The sequence below is a fragment of the Molossus molossus genome, unplaced genomic scaffold, assembly GCF_014108415.1.
Source record: "Molossus molossus isolate mMolMol1 unplaced genomic scaffold, mMolMol1.p scaffold_m16_p_21, whole genome shotgun sequence".
In the NCBI taxonomy this organism is placed as follows: domain Eukaryota; kingdom Metazoa; phylum Chordata; class Mammalia; order Chiroptera; family Molossidae; genus Molossus; species Molossus molossus.
Genome location: NW_023425357.1, coordinates 8,310,048 through 8,325,551, shown reverse-complemented (window position 1 = coordinate 8,325,551; position 15,504 = coordinate 8,310,048). Strand labels below are relative to the sequence as shown.

Sequence of the window (15,504 nt, the reverse complement as noted above, 5' to 3'; positions counted from 1 at the left end):
ATCTCAAGCCCTGGTTGGGGTTGTGTGGGAGGCAACCAATCGATGTCTTTCTCAAATTGATGTTTCTCTCTCTCTTTCTCCCTCCTTCCCCTCTACTCTATCTAAAAAAAAAAATCAGTGGAAAAATATCCTCAGGTGAGGATTAACAAAAAATCCAAAGAGGGGCCTTGGCTAAACACATCTGATGAGAATGAAGTCGACTCACGCCCATGTCATCGTCATAGAAGTCTTCATCATCGTTCATTCCGCCCTTGTTCATCCCTCCTCGGCTGCCACCTCGACCTCGGCCCCGGCCCATCCCTTTGCCTCGACCTCGGGAACCCCGGCCACGGCCTCGATTTAACCCTGTAAAGGAGAGAAATGATGTCAACCACTGCCTCTCCCTAGACCACAACTCCAACAGCTGCCAGTAGGAGCCCCATCACCTCGTCATCTCCTGGGCCCCCTGCCCACCTCGTCCTCGGCCATCCTTGGACCTGCGGTACTGGTTCAGCTCCTTGGAATAGTCGTCATAATCCTCATCTCCCATTGGTTCCTCACTTTCTCCATACTGGAATTTCAGAAAGAAGGAAAAGTGTCATGTGGAAAACAATGAACTATGCATTCTGCCCCTTTTGCCTTTTTATTTCAGGAACAACTTCATTTTTATTTTGTTTTTGTTGTTTTATTTATTTTGTCTGTTTTTAATTCTCACCCAAGGAAATTTTTGTTTATCTTCAGACAGAGTGGGGGAGAGGGACACAGAGAAACATACACTGTGAGAGAAACTAATCAGTTGGTAGCCTCCAGTACAACCTCAACCAGGGCCGGGGACCAAACTGCAACAGAGGTACGTGCCCTTGACCAGAATCAAACCTGCGACTCTTTAGTCCGAAGGCCAACACTCTAACTGCTGAGCCAAATGGCCAGAGCATCAAGAACAACTTCAAACTCAGAAGAGCAGGTGGGAAATCCTGGCCTCTGGCCTGTGCCCCGTCCTCATAACCCCCAGCCTGTGCGGCAGGGTGGTCCTAATCCTTTCTGTGCAGTCTTCACTCTTAAAACTCCCACCCCCTGAGCAAATCCATTAGGGCACCCTGTACACAATGGACAGCTGTGCAGCTGTAACAAAGAACACACAGAAAGTTCTCAGCAGGGACAGAATAGTGAGTGTGGTAGTTCTCTGCGAGAGAGAGTGGCGGTGTGTGTGTGCACATGCGCACACAGAGCAGTGGATAAATAAGCACCTGACTGTAAAGGCCTAAACGTTTCCAGAGCGCACTTAGGAACCTTGTCTCCAGGGATGGGAAGTAAGTCACTGGAACAGCAGTGGGTGGAAGTTGTAATTTTCACAGCTCACCCTTTGGTATCTTTTAGTTTAAATCATATGAAGGTTTTTTTTTATTCCAAAATCATACATGAACATTTAAAACACATAAACCCGCCCTGGTCAGTGTTGCTCAATAGTCAGTGTTGCTCCGCCCTCACACTGAAGAGTTGTGGGTTCGATTACTGGTCAAGGGCACATACCTGGGTTGCAGTTCGATCCCCATCCTGCCCCCATTCGGGGCACATGTGGGAGGGAACCAACTGATGTGTCTTTCACACATCAGTGTCTCTCTCCCTCCCTCCCATTCTCTGTAAGATCAATGGAAAAATATCCTTGGGTAAGGAGTAACAAATAAAATATAAACCCTGGCTGGTTTGCTCAGTGGTTAGAGTGACAGCCTGTGGACCAAAGATTCACAGGTTCAATTCTGGTCAAGGGCACATGCCTCAGTTTCGGTTCAGGCCCTGGCCCTGGCCCTGGCCAGGGTCGTGCGGGCAGCAACCAGTTGATATGTCTCTCTCATGTCAATGTTTCTCTCTCTCCCCACACCACCCCCCTCTATCTGAAGATAAATGGAAAAAAAGTATCCTCGGAGGAGGATTAAAAAATTTTCTTAAATAAAATAAAATATAGCCCTGGCCTGTTTGGCTCAGCAGTTAGAACGTCGGCCCGTGGACCAGAGAGGCCCAGGTTCAGTTCCCGCTAAAGGCATGTACCTTGGTTGCAGTTTGTCCCCAATCCCCGTTGGGGTTGTGTGGGTGGCAGCCAACTGATGTGTCTCTCTCATATCGATCTTTCTCCCTCTCTCCCTCCTGCTCCGTCTGAAGATAAATGGAAAAAAAAAAAAGAGTCCTTGGTTGAGGATAAAAAAAATAAGTTAATAAACAAAAATAAAATAAAATATAAACAAATAAGTAAACATCAATGGAAAAAATAATCCTTGAGTGAGGATTAACAAAAATAAAAATAAATAAGTAAACAAACACGTAAACCTGCCATCTGATACTTTCTTTCCTCCTTAGTCTCACAGGCTATCCCCACAGCACATGCAGCCCACCAGCCACTCCCCAACCCCTGGGCAGCAGGAACTCTTACATCCATCTCATCCTCATAAAAGTCATCTTCGTCCTCTGGGTGGTCTCCCATGGAGCCTCTGCCCCTGCCTCGGCTGCCCCGGCCCATGCCTCGGCCTCGAGACCCTCCACGGCTTCCTCGGCCCCGGTAGCCCCTGCCACGGCCTCGGCTGCCTGCACGGTGATTCAGAAAGTGAGCGCCTGAGCAGGAGCAGACCCCACCAACAAGAAAGACGTTAACCCATTGTTTGCCCGTGAGAAGCCTTCCCAGCTTACCCTGGCAGACTAACGGTTCCCCTGGTCCCTTCAATGGGGGTGCCCCAGCATTGTGGGTACATAACTGCTACAGCACTTGCTACGCTGAAAGTTGAACTGTCCAATACGGTAGCCACCAGCCCATGTGGCTACTGAGCACAAGAAATGTGGCTGACCAAACTAAGAGATGCTGTGAGTATAGAGCACATCTGGATTTCAAAGACTTAGTAAAAAAAAAAAAAAGGGAATGTAAAATATCACATCTGCCTATTTTGCTGACGTGTTAAAAAAGGATTCTGAATGTATTAGGTAGATAAAATATATTGTTAAATTTAATTTCATCTCACTACTAGAAAGCTGTTAAATTAGATGGTAGTTTGCATTCTGCTTCCATTGGACAGCAGTAGTCCCAAATCTCCCCACAGGGACATGTCCATGAAAGACTATCGAAAGAAGGCTCAAAGGCCAATCAAACAAGCTGGGCCTTACACAGAGCTAAGAACTGCTGAACTAGAAGGTTCTGGAAACCCCTTGGGATGGGAAATCTCATTGGCAGGAAACTATTCTAAGAGGCCAGGCTGATCTCTGGTGCTCTGCCCTCCTCCACCATCCTCCTAACTGCCATAGTTCAAGGTTCAGAGGTGTGGCAAGCCCATGGGATAGTCACACCTTGTCAGGTGATATGACCTGAGGATGGGGGAGGGGGCTACTAAGGATTGTGGCAAACAGCTGTCAGTCACACTGGCCCAGATGTGAAAAGCTATCCCTTCTCTTTCTGCTCACAGCTGACCAGGAGAATTCTTTCTCTCCCTGCCTCATACAAGCCTGGCTCCTTCCCAACCAGGGCCTCTGCACTGGCCTCTCTTCTCATGTGGCTAACTCTCCCAAACCTCTCCTTCAGCACTTATCTCAGCCCTAAATGACTGCCTGTCTCTTCTCCTGGACCTGAGGCTCCGTGAGCACTGAGTCAACCAGGTCTGTTTCACTCTGCACCACCCCTCCAGTCCCAACATCAGGTCTCCTAAGATGCCCTAGAGTAGAAGCTGTGGGATCTCACCTCGGCCCCGGCTGCTGCCCTCCTTGGCACGCCGATACTGGTTCAGCTCTTTGGTGAAGTCATCGTAGTCCTCTTTGCCCATTTCCTCTTCCTCGTCGCCTTCATACTCCCCGTACTGGTCATTCTCATAGTCTTCATACATGCCATAGCCTTTGCTGTCCATCTTGGAGTAGGACTTCTTGGGCAGGGATGTGCTGTGCGATGGGGGGTACTGTTGGTGGGACTGACCAAGAGAGGAGGGTGAGCAGGCCCCAGGGCCTTGGGTGCAGACCACCAAAATCCCCACTTCCCTGGAGACACACCAGTCCCAGCCACTCTGGGGACTGGCTCCCACCAGAGTGAGATCTGGGCAGTAGGCCCAGGTTATTTCTGTTCATCAGAAAGGGCCACAGTTTGAAAGAAAATTGAGAAACACAGACCCCATAATCCCTGAACCAGGGAATTATGGGGGACATATTTGCCAGGGAAGTAGAGCAATCTCATTTGGGAAGGGGGCCTGGTAGGTAAGAGGGGTGCTCTTCCTGGTAAAAAATTTCCTACGGTCTTAGAATTCAATTAATGACTTGCTTGGCAACCAAACTAGAAAGCCATTTCAAATGATGCTTTCCAAAGTATGCTAGTGCCAGGAGATACTAGATGAAGTTAAATATATAAATAAATGGAAGCCACCGAAATGTCCTCAGGCAGTAAATGGATAAAAAAAACTGTGGTACACCCAGACAGTTTATTATTTATTATTCAGCAGTTAAAAGAAATGAGCTATGGAGCTATGAAAGACACAGAGGAACCATAAACACAAACTGCTAATTGAAAAAAGTTAATCTGAAAAGGCTACATACTGTATGAGTCCGACTCTCGACATTCTGGAAAAGGCAAAACTAGAGAGATAGTAAAAAGACTGGTGGTTGCTAGTGGCTCGGGGGAAGAGAGGGCAAGTAAGTAAAATGGGGGATTTTAGGGAATTGAAACTATTTTATATGATAGTGCACAGTGAATACATAACTTTATGCCCTAGTCAAAACCCAAAGAACTGTAAAACCCTAATGTAAAGGTATGGACTCTAATGTGTCGCTACTGTCTCATCAATTACAACAAATGTACCACATTAATGCAACATGTTAATAACAGGAGAAATGAGGTGGGGTGGGTAGGAAACTGTACTATCGGTTCAATTTTCTATAAACCTAACTAAGACTGCTCTAAAAAATAAAGTCTAATTTAAAATAATCAACACTCATTATAAAAAAAAAGAAAAAAAATACAAAACATAGGTAGATAGACATATACAACTACTTTAGCAAAACTTAAAGTGCCTCAATGCCCAGTTCCCAATTAAAGCTCATGGCGTTCCCTCCTTTTCCGCCTCACTCAGGTTTAAAGTCTGAATACGTCAGTAGATCAATGTCACCTACATCTTACAATAAATTCTCTGTAATGATGGGTGATGCTGAGTCATATGATACAGAGACATCTTTAAGAGCTACTAGCTTTAAAAATATTTTGATATATTTTCTTATCAGTTTTGCTGGGGGAAAATAGAGTATAAACTGAATAAAAAATTTAACTTTATGTTTGTTTAAGGTCAGAGATATAATTCACTCCTTAACAATTTCATTCTCTTGCCAATTTCTGAACAGCAGAGAACAGTCAGCTATGATGGGGACAAGTCAGCATCTTTCTTGGGGATAGAAGATACACTGTCATGGCCACGGGAAGAGGTGACATCAAGAACTGCTAACAGGCCTGGCTGGTAAGGCTCAGTGGTTGAGCATCGACCCATGCACCAAGAGGTCGCCGGTTTGATTCCTGGTCAGGGCACATACCCAGGTTGTGCCCCCGATCCCCAGTAAGGGGCATGCAGGAGGCGACCAATCGATGTTCTCTCTCGTCGATGTTTCTATCTCTCCCTGTCCCTTCCTCGCTCTCTAAAAATTAATTAAGAAAAAAAATTAAAAAAAAAAAAAAAGAACTGCTAACAGCATGGCTTATAGAGATCAGCCACTAACTGGGTTCAAACCCCAGTTTCTGCACGTGAGAGCTGTGCAACCTGGTTGATGTTTTCTGAGTCTCGGTCTCCTCACCTGTAAAATGGGGATAAAGACAACACCTAAACTTGTAGGATTAAAATCTATGTCAAGTGCCACACAAGAATGTCCAGCACAGGGCAAGGTGCTCAGTAAACACTGCAGTCTTACTCTGTGGAGCCCCTGACCAGCAGGCACTCACCAGCGTGTATGGAGGGCTGTACTCTCTGTACTTGCGGTGCCCCTTCTCACTAGGGCTGAAATCCGAGTCATCGGAGAAGTCAGAGAAGTCATCACTGGAAGATGCATGGCGCTGCAATCACAGAGGAAGTGGAGTTAGTGATGCTGCTGCAGGGAGGCCACTCTGGCAGAATTAGCCCCGGGTCAAGCACTATAGGAATGTGCCAGAAGGGCTCTATGCTCTCTGTGAAACACCTCACCTTAGGGGCATTTAGCGGCAATGGAGCAGGAGCTACCAACTCTTTAAAAAAAAAAGTCCTGATCCAATTTGGGGAAGAAAAACACTATCAGGAGCGCTCTTTGGCCTGACTAGACAAGCTCGATCCACCGGAGAGCCCCAGGGCCAGGCCCCATTAACCCTCCAGACCTACCTTGTGCTTAGATTTTCTCCTCTTCTTTGATCTCCTCTTCTCTTTCTCCCTCTCTTTCTTCCGCTTTCGCTTCAGTCTCCTGTGAGACTTCTCCTCGTCTGAATCACTGTGGTGCTTCTCCCCCTTTTCTTTTCGGCTCCTCTCAGGCCCTCCGGAGGTATCCTGAGTCTCCTCTACCCCGTCATCCTCCAGTTCACCTTCTTCCAACTCACCATCTTCCCTACAAACCAACCCCAAAGCCAACATGAACACGGGTTTGAGAGGAGAGCTCCGAGGGCTCTGGGCTGGCCAAGGCTGGCAGGAACGGAGGGCCTGACTGCTGTGAACAAAACCTGTAATCCCTGCCAGAGGCCTTGGAGGGACGTGGGGTACGCTGCCTCCCATCCCACCCTGCCTTCCTCCCAGCTACCCTGACTAAGGGCTGGGGGAGGGGACAGGGACTGACACACTGTTGGAGCAGTATTTCCCAAACTGTTTCCTAGGGCTAGAATGACTATAATTCCAAGAAGAAGAAAAGAGGTTCTGTGGTCAAATAAGTTGATGGAATCCCTGCACTGGGGAACTACAGTGCTTAATGCTGTCAAGAAACCTGCACCATGCGGCTTCAGAGCACTTCTGAAATGCACTTGACCACAGACACTGCTTCTCAGGAAACACGGATGAGCATCCCCCCAGGCACAGTGGCTTGGGGTCACCACTCGGCCCCAGACCTATGGATATATCCTGTGAGCTGAGGTGGTAGCTATGCAGTGGAGAGAGGCCATGATTCTAAACCAGGTGGCCTGCAGACTCCTGCGCCCTACACACAAAAGCCCTGTAAGACCCACTAATGAACAGACTCTGGGGTCTGACCCACACCATCACTCCATGACTCTTGGCCGCAGGCAGAGGAGAGTGGCTAAAAGGGGTGAGGGGAAGAGTCTAAGGCTCCAGACCCCTCATGAGGTCCTCACATGACAGCAGTCAGAGCGCCTGCAGAAGGGGTCAGCCTCCATCTGCTGCTCACCCCCTTGTTTCCCACCTGACTCGCCTTACCTCTGGATATCACTTCTTAGCACTCCAGGCTAGATTTCCTGACTTTGTCAACTCCCCCAAATACCACCCCACCCCCAGTTCTTAAAAAACAGAAGCACTCTCCCAACATGACAGATGCTTCCAAGAGGACTCTGTCTAAGTAGCTATGGGGTGGGGTGGGGTCAGGGATAAATAGGGTTAAGAAAGGAGCAGCTAGGAAAAGAACCCAGTTTTTGAGCCAAACCCACAGACACAGTTCTCACAAGTGCAGAAGCTGGTTTTAAAAAAAATAAATAAAAATTTGGAAACTTTTAAAGGTTCCCAAAGTTCCTCATGCGTGACATAGAAAAGTATGTGTGAGGGCATAAAAATGCCTTCCTTATCAATTAACTAGGACCCAAAATGAACAAAGATAACATAAAGAGTAATGTAATGAACCTAGGACCCAAAAGGCTAACAACAAAAGGAACTAATCTGGGCACAAAAAACCGTGGCCACTCAGATGGCCGGGGTCAGTGTGGGAACAAGCTCATCAGGCAGCCAGCTCCAGGAGCCCCCAGCTCTATCAGGCTTTGTGGGGAAACAACAAACTGACCCTTCTCCAATGATCCTTCACAGCCCTTTCCCTGCATCACTCCCTTTGTCTGCCTTGGTGCTGCTTCCTAAAAGCCAAGACCTTCAAGAGGGGCTGTGTAAACTCTCATTAACTCTCATTCCCAATTCAGAGGGGTCAGATCAGCTGAAAACCCAGGTGGTCCAGCCCCACAGATAGCCCAGCAGAAGTCAAGGGCAGCTCTCAAACACAGAATGCAGGACACGGAACTATGATGTTTCAAAGGAAACAATACAGAGAGCTGACCAACATGCATCTCGTGTTGTTTTCCTTGTAAAGGGCCAGGTTGTCCTGGGCTGGTCCCATAGGAAGATGCCCAGTAAACTTGGGAGAAGGCTGAATTCTTGACAAGTGAGGTACCTTCCAGCTTGGGTGTGGCCCATAGAATAAGGGGCGAGGGCGGCACCAAGCAAAGCTCTCATGGGACAAAAGCAATCTGGCTGGAATGGCCTCACCCACAGTAAAAGTGCCACCTGACTGGGGAAACTGGTTTTAGCAAGCTCACCAACCCAAGGAAGAAGCTGTTATTCAATGGCAGGGCAAATTCCTGCTGCTTGAAGTTGTGGAAGACACTGGAAGAGTAGAGACAACAACATGTGTGCCCCTGAGGGAAACACTGGGGTGGGCCAGATGGCCACACATCAGGAGAAATATAGGGAAAGAGAGACTAGACAGACAGACACAATGGAGCTGGGGAAGGTCCAGAGACAGATCAGAGGTAGAGGCTGATACCCATGAAGAAAAGCTACAAAGGGCATCAATCTCAACACTTTAGTATGAACAGGAAAAAGTTGAGAGGGACATGGGCATCAAGTACCCAGAATCCCAGGACAGGAATGGAGGAAGTGCAGTGTGACAGGAACTGCCTAGGCTTCCAGAAGTCCAGACAAAAGACATAAAGCCCAAGACTGCCAAGAGCAAAAGAGCCTCCAGAAACCAGGAGAAGCCTGTAGAGCAGGGATAGTGGAATGCCATCACCCTTTCGTTCCACACATAAGGGAGAGTAGGTGAAGGAATTTGCCGAGGTCAGATAGAAGCGGTTAAGGGTAGGGGTGGGGGGTGCAGCTGACACAAATAAAGCCAGAGCAGATTTGTTTCCTGACTCTAAGCCCACTATTCTTGCTAATTGGTGAGGACCGAAAAGCAAGGGGGAGACCACTCACCCACCACCCAATTTATGCCACAAACATTTCTGAGCATCTTCTCTGTGCAAATCCTTGAGCCCTCCTTTTCTGCATTGTTCTCATAGGAAAAGACACCGATTACAAGAAATCCAGTCTCTACAGCAGCCACCGAGACACAGGGCCCAGGCAGCTGAGCCAGGGTGGCCAGCAACCCCCAACACTCCTTCGCCTGTGCTCGATCCTAGGCAAGGTCCCAGGGACACAGCAGTGAAGGTCTTGCCCAGGGTAAGTGTAAGCCTCCGTCCCTATCCTGTCACTGCACACTGGCTTGCACCAAGCCACAGGCTGCTCTGTAACACCTGGGGGCAGGACCACAAAAGACCATCCAAGCAACACCAAAGCCTTCACTGGAGAAGAAAGCCTTTCACTGCAAAGAACTTACCAAGACAGGTCCACCCCACAAAGATTTCCAGTCAAAAAGAAGTTCTGCATTATCTGTAGTAACAGCCCCCCCAATCACACCTGGGCTCATTAAGAATCTACCATAAGACTTTATACGCAACATTTTACCAAATGAGGAGTGAATACCTGAAACTTTGTTTCCTTAAAGTTGGGAGAAGCTGAAAAATAAAATAGGATTTAAAAAACTCTAGTGATTTATGAAGGGGAACAGCATACTGGAGGGGACAGTGGGACAATGACATTCGACTGACTATACTGAACATTCTCAGTGCCATCTGGCCACACCATACTCTCAAACTCCTCAGAGCCCTGGGCTAAACTCTGGTCACCTAACAGGGTGCCTTCTGCTAACAATGGGGAGTCCCAACTAAATGTCCTGCATGAATACCTGGTCTATTTCCTTCAGACTCTGTTCAACAGAAAGAAAATCAAACCACCTGGGATAGAGGGCCACAAACACAACTGCACAAGGCAGTCTCCACAAAACAGTAACTAGGTTTAAGCAGTGCCACTTCACAGGCTGCCAGCAAAATCCATGTCAGAGCAGGATTAAATACCCAGGGAGCACGCTTAATAGACTGTGACATAATCCCCCAAGAAAAGTGGGGAAGCCCCACTGCGTTAATCATTTCAATCAAGACCTGCCAAGCCCTCCTGAGACCAGCACACAGGAGAAACCCTGTAGCAATGGCCTGAGCAGAGACCACTTTATTCCCAGAGAAATGACCCAGGGAGGTTACACAGGGCCAACCTGCCAGAGCTATCAGGGGCAGGAAACCAACTATGCTGGGAAACTGACTTGGAACAGGCGCCTGGGAAGAACTGGGAAGAGGCCAACGCCTTGCCTAGTCAGATCTGCCTTTCGCCTCCTGGACTAAGCTTCTGGGGCATTTAAGTTTCCATTTGCAGAGCTGGTGATAACCAGCTCCTCCTCTTGGGTCAAAGAATAGATCTGGATGTCCATTCTAAGAAATGCCTATTCAGCCAACTCCACGGGACACAGACGCATGTTGGCTGGGTTCATCACCATACCATGGGTTTGGCAAAAACAGTACTTTTACCATGTTTCAAAGTAGGCTGGCCCCACCCACCAGACTACTGATTTGGGCATCTGGCTTTTTTTTTTTTTTCAGGTCAAGTAACTCCACTAGCTCTTCCTCTTCTCTAGTGTATACTCTTGGTACACATAACCTCAGCCTTGGTTTCCTCATCTGTAGAATGGGATAACTATAGCACCCACCTCAAGAGGTTGTGAGGGTTAAAGGATGGGGGTAGGCACAAAGTAAGTAACAAAGTAAGAACCAGCTAGTGTGAGAGTACCTCTGCATAAATAACCCTAAATTCCTAGCTGAATGCTCAGTGGGAAGCATTTTCTCTAAGGAAAAGCTACAGCCAACTCCCCTTAGGGACCACTGTTAACTGCTGGCCAACAAGGTCCCACTTTTCTTGATCGAACCATGCATGCACTATCCTCTCCCAACAAATCCTGATGTAACTGACAAATAGACATCTCCCTTTTCTCAGCTCTAATCTAGGTGGTACCAGAGAGTAACCAGGAGAGCTGAGCCCCAGGGAGAAAGGACAAAGGTTCCTTACAGAATCAAAGCTTGGCAACGTGGAAATTCTTTAGACAGAGTTGGATGAAAGTTGAAAAGGGCCTGGGTTTGTGGGTCTGGTTTACAAAGAAAAGAGGAAGGAAAGAAAGGAGGGGAAGGGAGAAGGGAGGGGGAGGGGAGGAAAGGGGAGGGGAAGGAAAGAGGAAGGAAGGAAGGAACGAAGGGAGGGAGGGAGGGAAAAGGAGAGAGAGGGAGACTAGGGGTAGACAAAAAAAGACAAAGAAGATGGAAACTCATGGAGCAGTGGCTATTACCTGAAGATCATGAGAGCCCTTGACAAGTGACGGCTAGGTTAATGTGAAGGTCAGGGTTATGGTCATTAACTGCCCAAACTCTCAAACAAATTGCCTGGGTAGGCTCTGAATGACCTATTAACTAGGGACAAAATCACAAAAATTACTGAGAGGCTCTGCCTCAAATGCTTAAGGACAGGCCTAAATGCATAAATCTAGATACCCCAAACCCAACCCTGCGGGGCAGTCCTTTACTATGAGTGAAGGCTTTCCTTTAGAAAATCAGCTCAGGGCTCATGCCTGGGGAAGGCCTTCCCTCAATTTAGGACGTGAAGCAGCCCCAGGGAGGGAAACCTCACTGAGGGATTTTCAGAGGCAAGAAATTCTTGAAATAAACCTCTGGGTCTTGCACATGTTTTTCAGTGTCCTTACAACCTAGGTTCATCGACCAAAAATCAAGAGCAAATGGGCTGTGTCTCCTTTTCCCTCAACATTCTCAGCTTTGGTCATAAGCAGCTCTGTGACATCACACTATTTCCATGGTAACATGCTCACATCCCAGACACCATCAGGGCTGCAAGCACAGACTGACAACAGAAGAGAAGCCCAACCACCAGCACCTGGATCACCAGCTTCCTGAACATCTCACTCAACATGAGCAGGACAGCCTGCCCTGTGCCAGGACCTGGATACGAACACACCTACTGTCAGAAGTCAACGTAGGGGAAGTTGGACAAATCTGAACCCGGACTGGGTATTTGAGGTATTAAGTAATTACTGTTAATTTTGTTAGGTATGATTATGGTTTTGTGGTTATATTTTTAAAAATCTTTAAGTTAGAGATTCATACTGAAGAATTTACAGGTGAAATGAGGTAAGAGCTGGGATCTGCTTTAAAATATGCAAGGGAGATGAGGTGAGTGAGATGAACCAAAACTGGCAGAATGTATATCACTGCTCAAACTGGGTAATGGGTATATGGTATGATCCATGATACTATTTTCTTCTCTCTTGAATATTTTAGAAGTTTTCCATAAAAGTTACAAAGAAAAAAGATGCCCTAAGTAGAGACAATCTCAACAAGGTAAAGAGAGTGTCAAAATCCTATGAAGTTAATTTCCCAGCAGAGAGCTGGAATCCTGGGGGGCGGGGACACTCCAGCACTCCTCACCAAGGCCTCACCTCTCTGCCAGGGTTTCCTCCACTAAAACGCCTGCCTGGGTACCTCAAAGTCTCATAAAGCCAAGTGCAGTAGGAAGTATTCATTCTGAACATTCTGTAGCAGCAACTTCCATGCAGACACCGGACTACTGAGCTCTCCACTGCTACTCAACTCTCACTGAAACCCATTAAGAAACCTATTCACCCTCTGGCCGGTTTGGCTCAGCAGTTAGAGTGTCGGCCTGCGGTCCAGAAAGACCTGGGTTCGGTTCCCGCCAAGGGCATGTACCTCGATTAGAGTTTGTCCCCGCCCCAGTTGGGGTTGTGTGGGTGGCAACTAGTCAAAGTGTCTCTCTCACATCAATGTTTCTCTCTCCCTCCCTCTTGCTCTATGCAAAAATGTCCTCCAGTGAGGAAAAAAATATATATAAAAAAAAATATATATATATATATATATATATAAAAAAAGAAGCCCTAGGCTGTTGGAGCGTTGGCCTGTAGACCAGAGTCCCAAGTTCGGTTCCCACTAGGGGCACATACCAAAAATAAATAAATAAATAAATAAAATAAAGGGACCCTGCTGAGTTTTGTTTTTATTTTTTTTAAAGAAAGTTATTCAGTAGTGATTCATTAGTTGTCCATTTTACAGAAAAGCTAACTGAGGCTCAGAGATAGGAAGAAATTTTACTCATAGGATCAAAGCAGGAAGAAGCAGAATTGGAAGGTGAGTCTAGGATTTTCTAACTCCAGGTCCAGCTCTTAATTGCTACCCTTCAAACAATTAGCAATTACCCAAAGAAGTAATTTACAACCACTCGATGTGTCCCTTTCACGTCAATGTTTCCATCTCTTTCTCTCTCTCCCTCCCACTCTGTCTGAATAAAAAATGGAAAAATGTCCTCGGGGAGGATTAAAAAATATATATATATTTTTAAAAAGGTCTGACCAAAACATTGGGATAGTTAAGGGAATATAAGCGGAACACAGAAAGACCCAAGGAATCCAATGAAAAACCAAATGGGACTTATCCCAAGAGGGAACAGAAAGCAATGAGAATCCAAGGGAAAGAAATTCAAAGTTCCCTAAATGCTAGAAGAAATGCTTCACCCCCACAAGTGTGTGTCCACACTGGGGTTTGTCCAAGCACACACACCACTTAAACAATATTTCTGTAGAGCTTCAAACAAGCTGACCAGGGAAACACACGGCCTGCTCAAGAATCTGCCAGCCACCGTCTTTGTCTGAGTAGCTATTCTTCCTCTCCCACTTGTTCTGAAACAGCTCATGTGTTTGATAAAGATATCTCTCTGGCCCTGGCCAGTTTGGCTCAGCGGTTAGAGCGCTGGCCTGCGGTCTGGAGAGACCCGTGTTTGGTCCCGGCTAAGGGCACGTACCTCAGTTGCAGTTTGTCCCTGGCCCTGGTTGGGTCGTATGGGTGGCAGCCACTCGATGTGTCCCTTTCACGTCGATGTTTCTCTCTCTCTCTCCCTCCCACTCTATCTGAACAAAATATCAAAAAATGTCCTCGGGTAAGGATAAAAAAAATAAAAATAAAAGATATCTCTCTGATCCAAGTTTCTCCTGACAATCAACCTCTGAAATCTGCTTCTCAGCAACAGAGTTTCTTAACCTTCTCATGCCAACCATGCTTCAGACTGCTTAAAGCTGGAAGGATGCTGGTTCGCGTTCAAGGACAAACCATGTCTATTATTCCACAGAGGAAAATCTAATCAGTTCATCTGTGAACTAAGACTTCTCCTTGTTTAAAATATTTTCAGAGGAATCAATTCGGTTCCATTCATCCAAGACAAAGTATTAATATTTTCCTTAAAAGATACCTGGACTCCCTGGCTGGTTTGGCTCAGCGGTTGGAACGTCGGCCCACAAACCCAAAGTCTCAGGTTTGATCGGCCAAGGGTTGCAGTTCATCCCCACCTTGGTCGGGGTCATGAGAGAGGCAACCAGCAGATGTGTCTCTCTCACGTGGATGTTTCTCTCTCTCTCTTCCTCCCTCCCACTGTCTGAAGATAAATGAAAAAATATCCTCGGGTGAGGATTTAAAAAAAGATACCTGGCCTAAGACTCCATACACCACTAAAGAATTTCTTTTTTTTTTTTTCTTCATTAATCCTCACCCGAGGATATTTTTTCATTGATTTTTAGAGAGCGTGGGAGGGAGGGAGAAAGGGAGAGACAGAGAGAGAAACATTGATATGAGAGAGATACATCAATTGGTTGCCTCCTGCATGACCTCAACTGAGGCTGGGGAAAGCAAACCCACAATTCAGGTGTGTGCTCTTGACTGAAATCAAACCCACGACTCTTTGGTCCATGGCCACTGTTCTAACTGCTGAGCCAAACCAGCCAGGGCAGGAATTTCTTATGAAGAACTGATTCTCTGCAAGGGTACTTGGTGCGAAGCTCCAACTAACCAGCAGCTGCAGTTGCTACATTCTGTCTTCAGCTTCACCATGTTTCCCATTGGCCAAAAACACACCAAGTCATCTCCCAGTTCAAAGCATTCAGCAAATAATGGCAAGGCAGCTCCAATCAGAAACGGACACAGGATTTTCATGACAAATGCAGAAACACTGTACTTGCCAGTGGAGCCACTTACTGTGTTGCTACATAGACATGTACAGCAGCACAAACTGGAACAGAATGGAGCCCGTCCCTGTTGGCAGAGTCACCCCAAAGGAATGGAGAGATCTGTAATCATCCCAGCTGGTGCAATAATGGTCTCAAAACCAACTTCTAATTGATGCCAAGTGAAAGCACTGTGTACCCATTAAAATATGGCATGACTGAAGAAATAAAGTACATTCAAAACCTTAAAAACAGAACTCCAATTATCTGTACAACTATTTGTTAACTTCTGGTCACCTGTGGACTCATGGAGGGCTGAGAAGAAAGAGGCTGGCAGCCACCAAGTTTCCCAGGGTCAGGTACAGA

At 46.8% G+C, this 15,504-nt stretch overlaps 1 protein-coding gene and 1 pseudogene across 3 annotated transcripts in view; one reads left to right on the top strand and one right to left on the bottom strand.

Moving 5' to 3' along the window:
• The window catches only part of ZC3H4 (zinc finger CCCH-type containing 4), a 42,135-nt gene that overhangs the window by 18,482 nt on the left and 8,149 nt on the right, over nt 1-15,504 (bottom strand). For 2 of the 3 annotated variants that reach the window (XM_036274138.1, XM_036274137.1), the window contains exons 2-7: nt 6,330-6,549; nt 5,921-6,031; nt 3,695-3,917; nt 2,405-2,556; nt 454-550; nt 206-345 (exon numbers count right to left, since the gene is read on the bottom strand). In XM_036274138.1, the coding sequence (XP_036130031.1) occupies nt 206-345; nt 454-550; nt 2,405-2,556; nt 3,695-3,917; nt 5,921-6,031; nt 6,330-6,549 (943 nt within the window). Of the gene's footprint in view, nt 1-205; nt 346-453; nt 551-2,404; nt 2,584-3,694; nt 3,918-5,920; nt 6,032-6,329; nt 6,550-15,504 lie in introns of all 3 variants that reach the window. The other variant, XM_036274136.1, reaches the window with a different exon arrangement.
• LOC118638739 lies at nt 8,641-15,267 on the top strand (annotated as a pseudogene).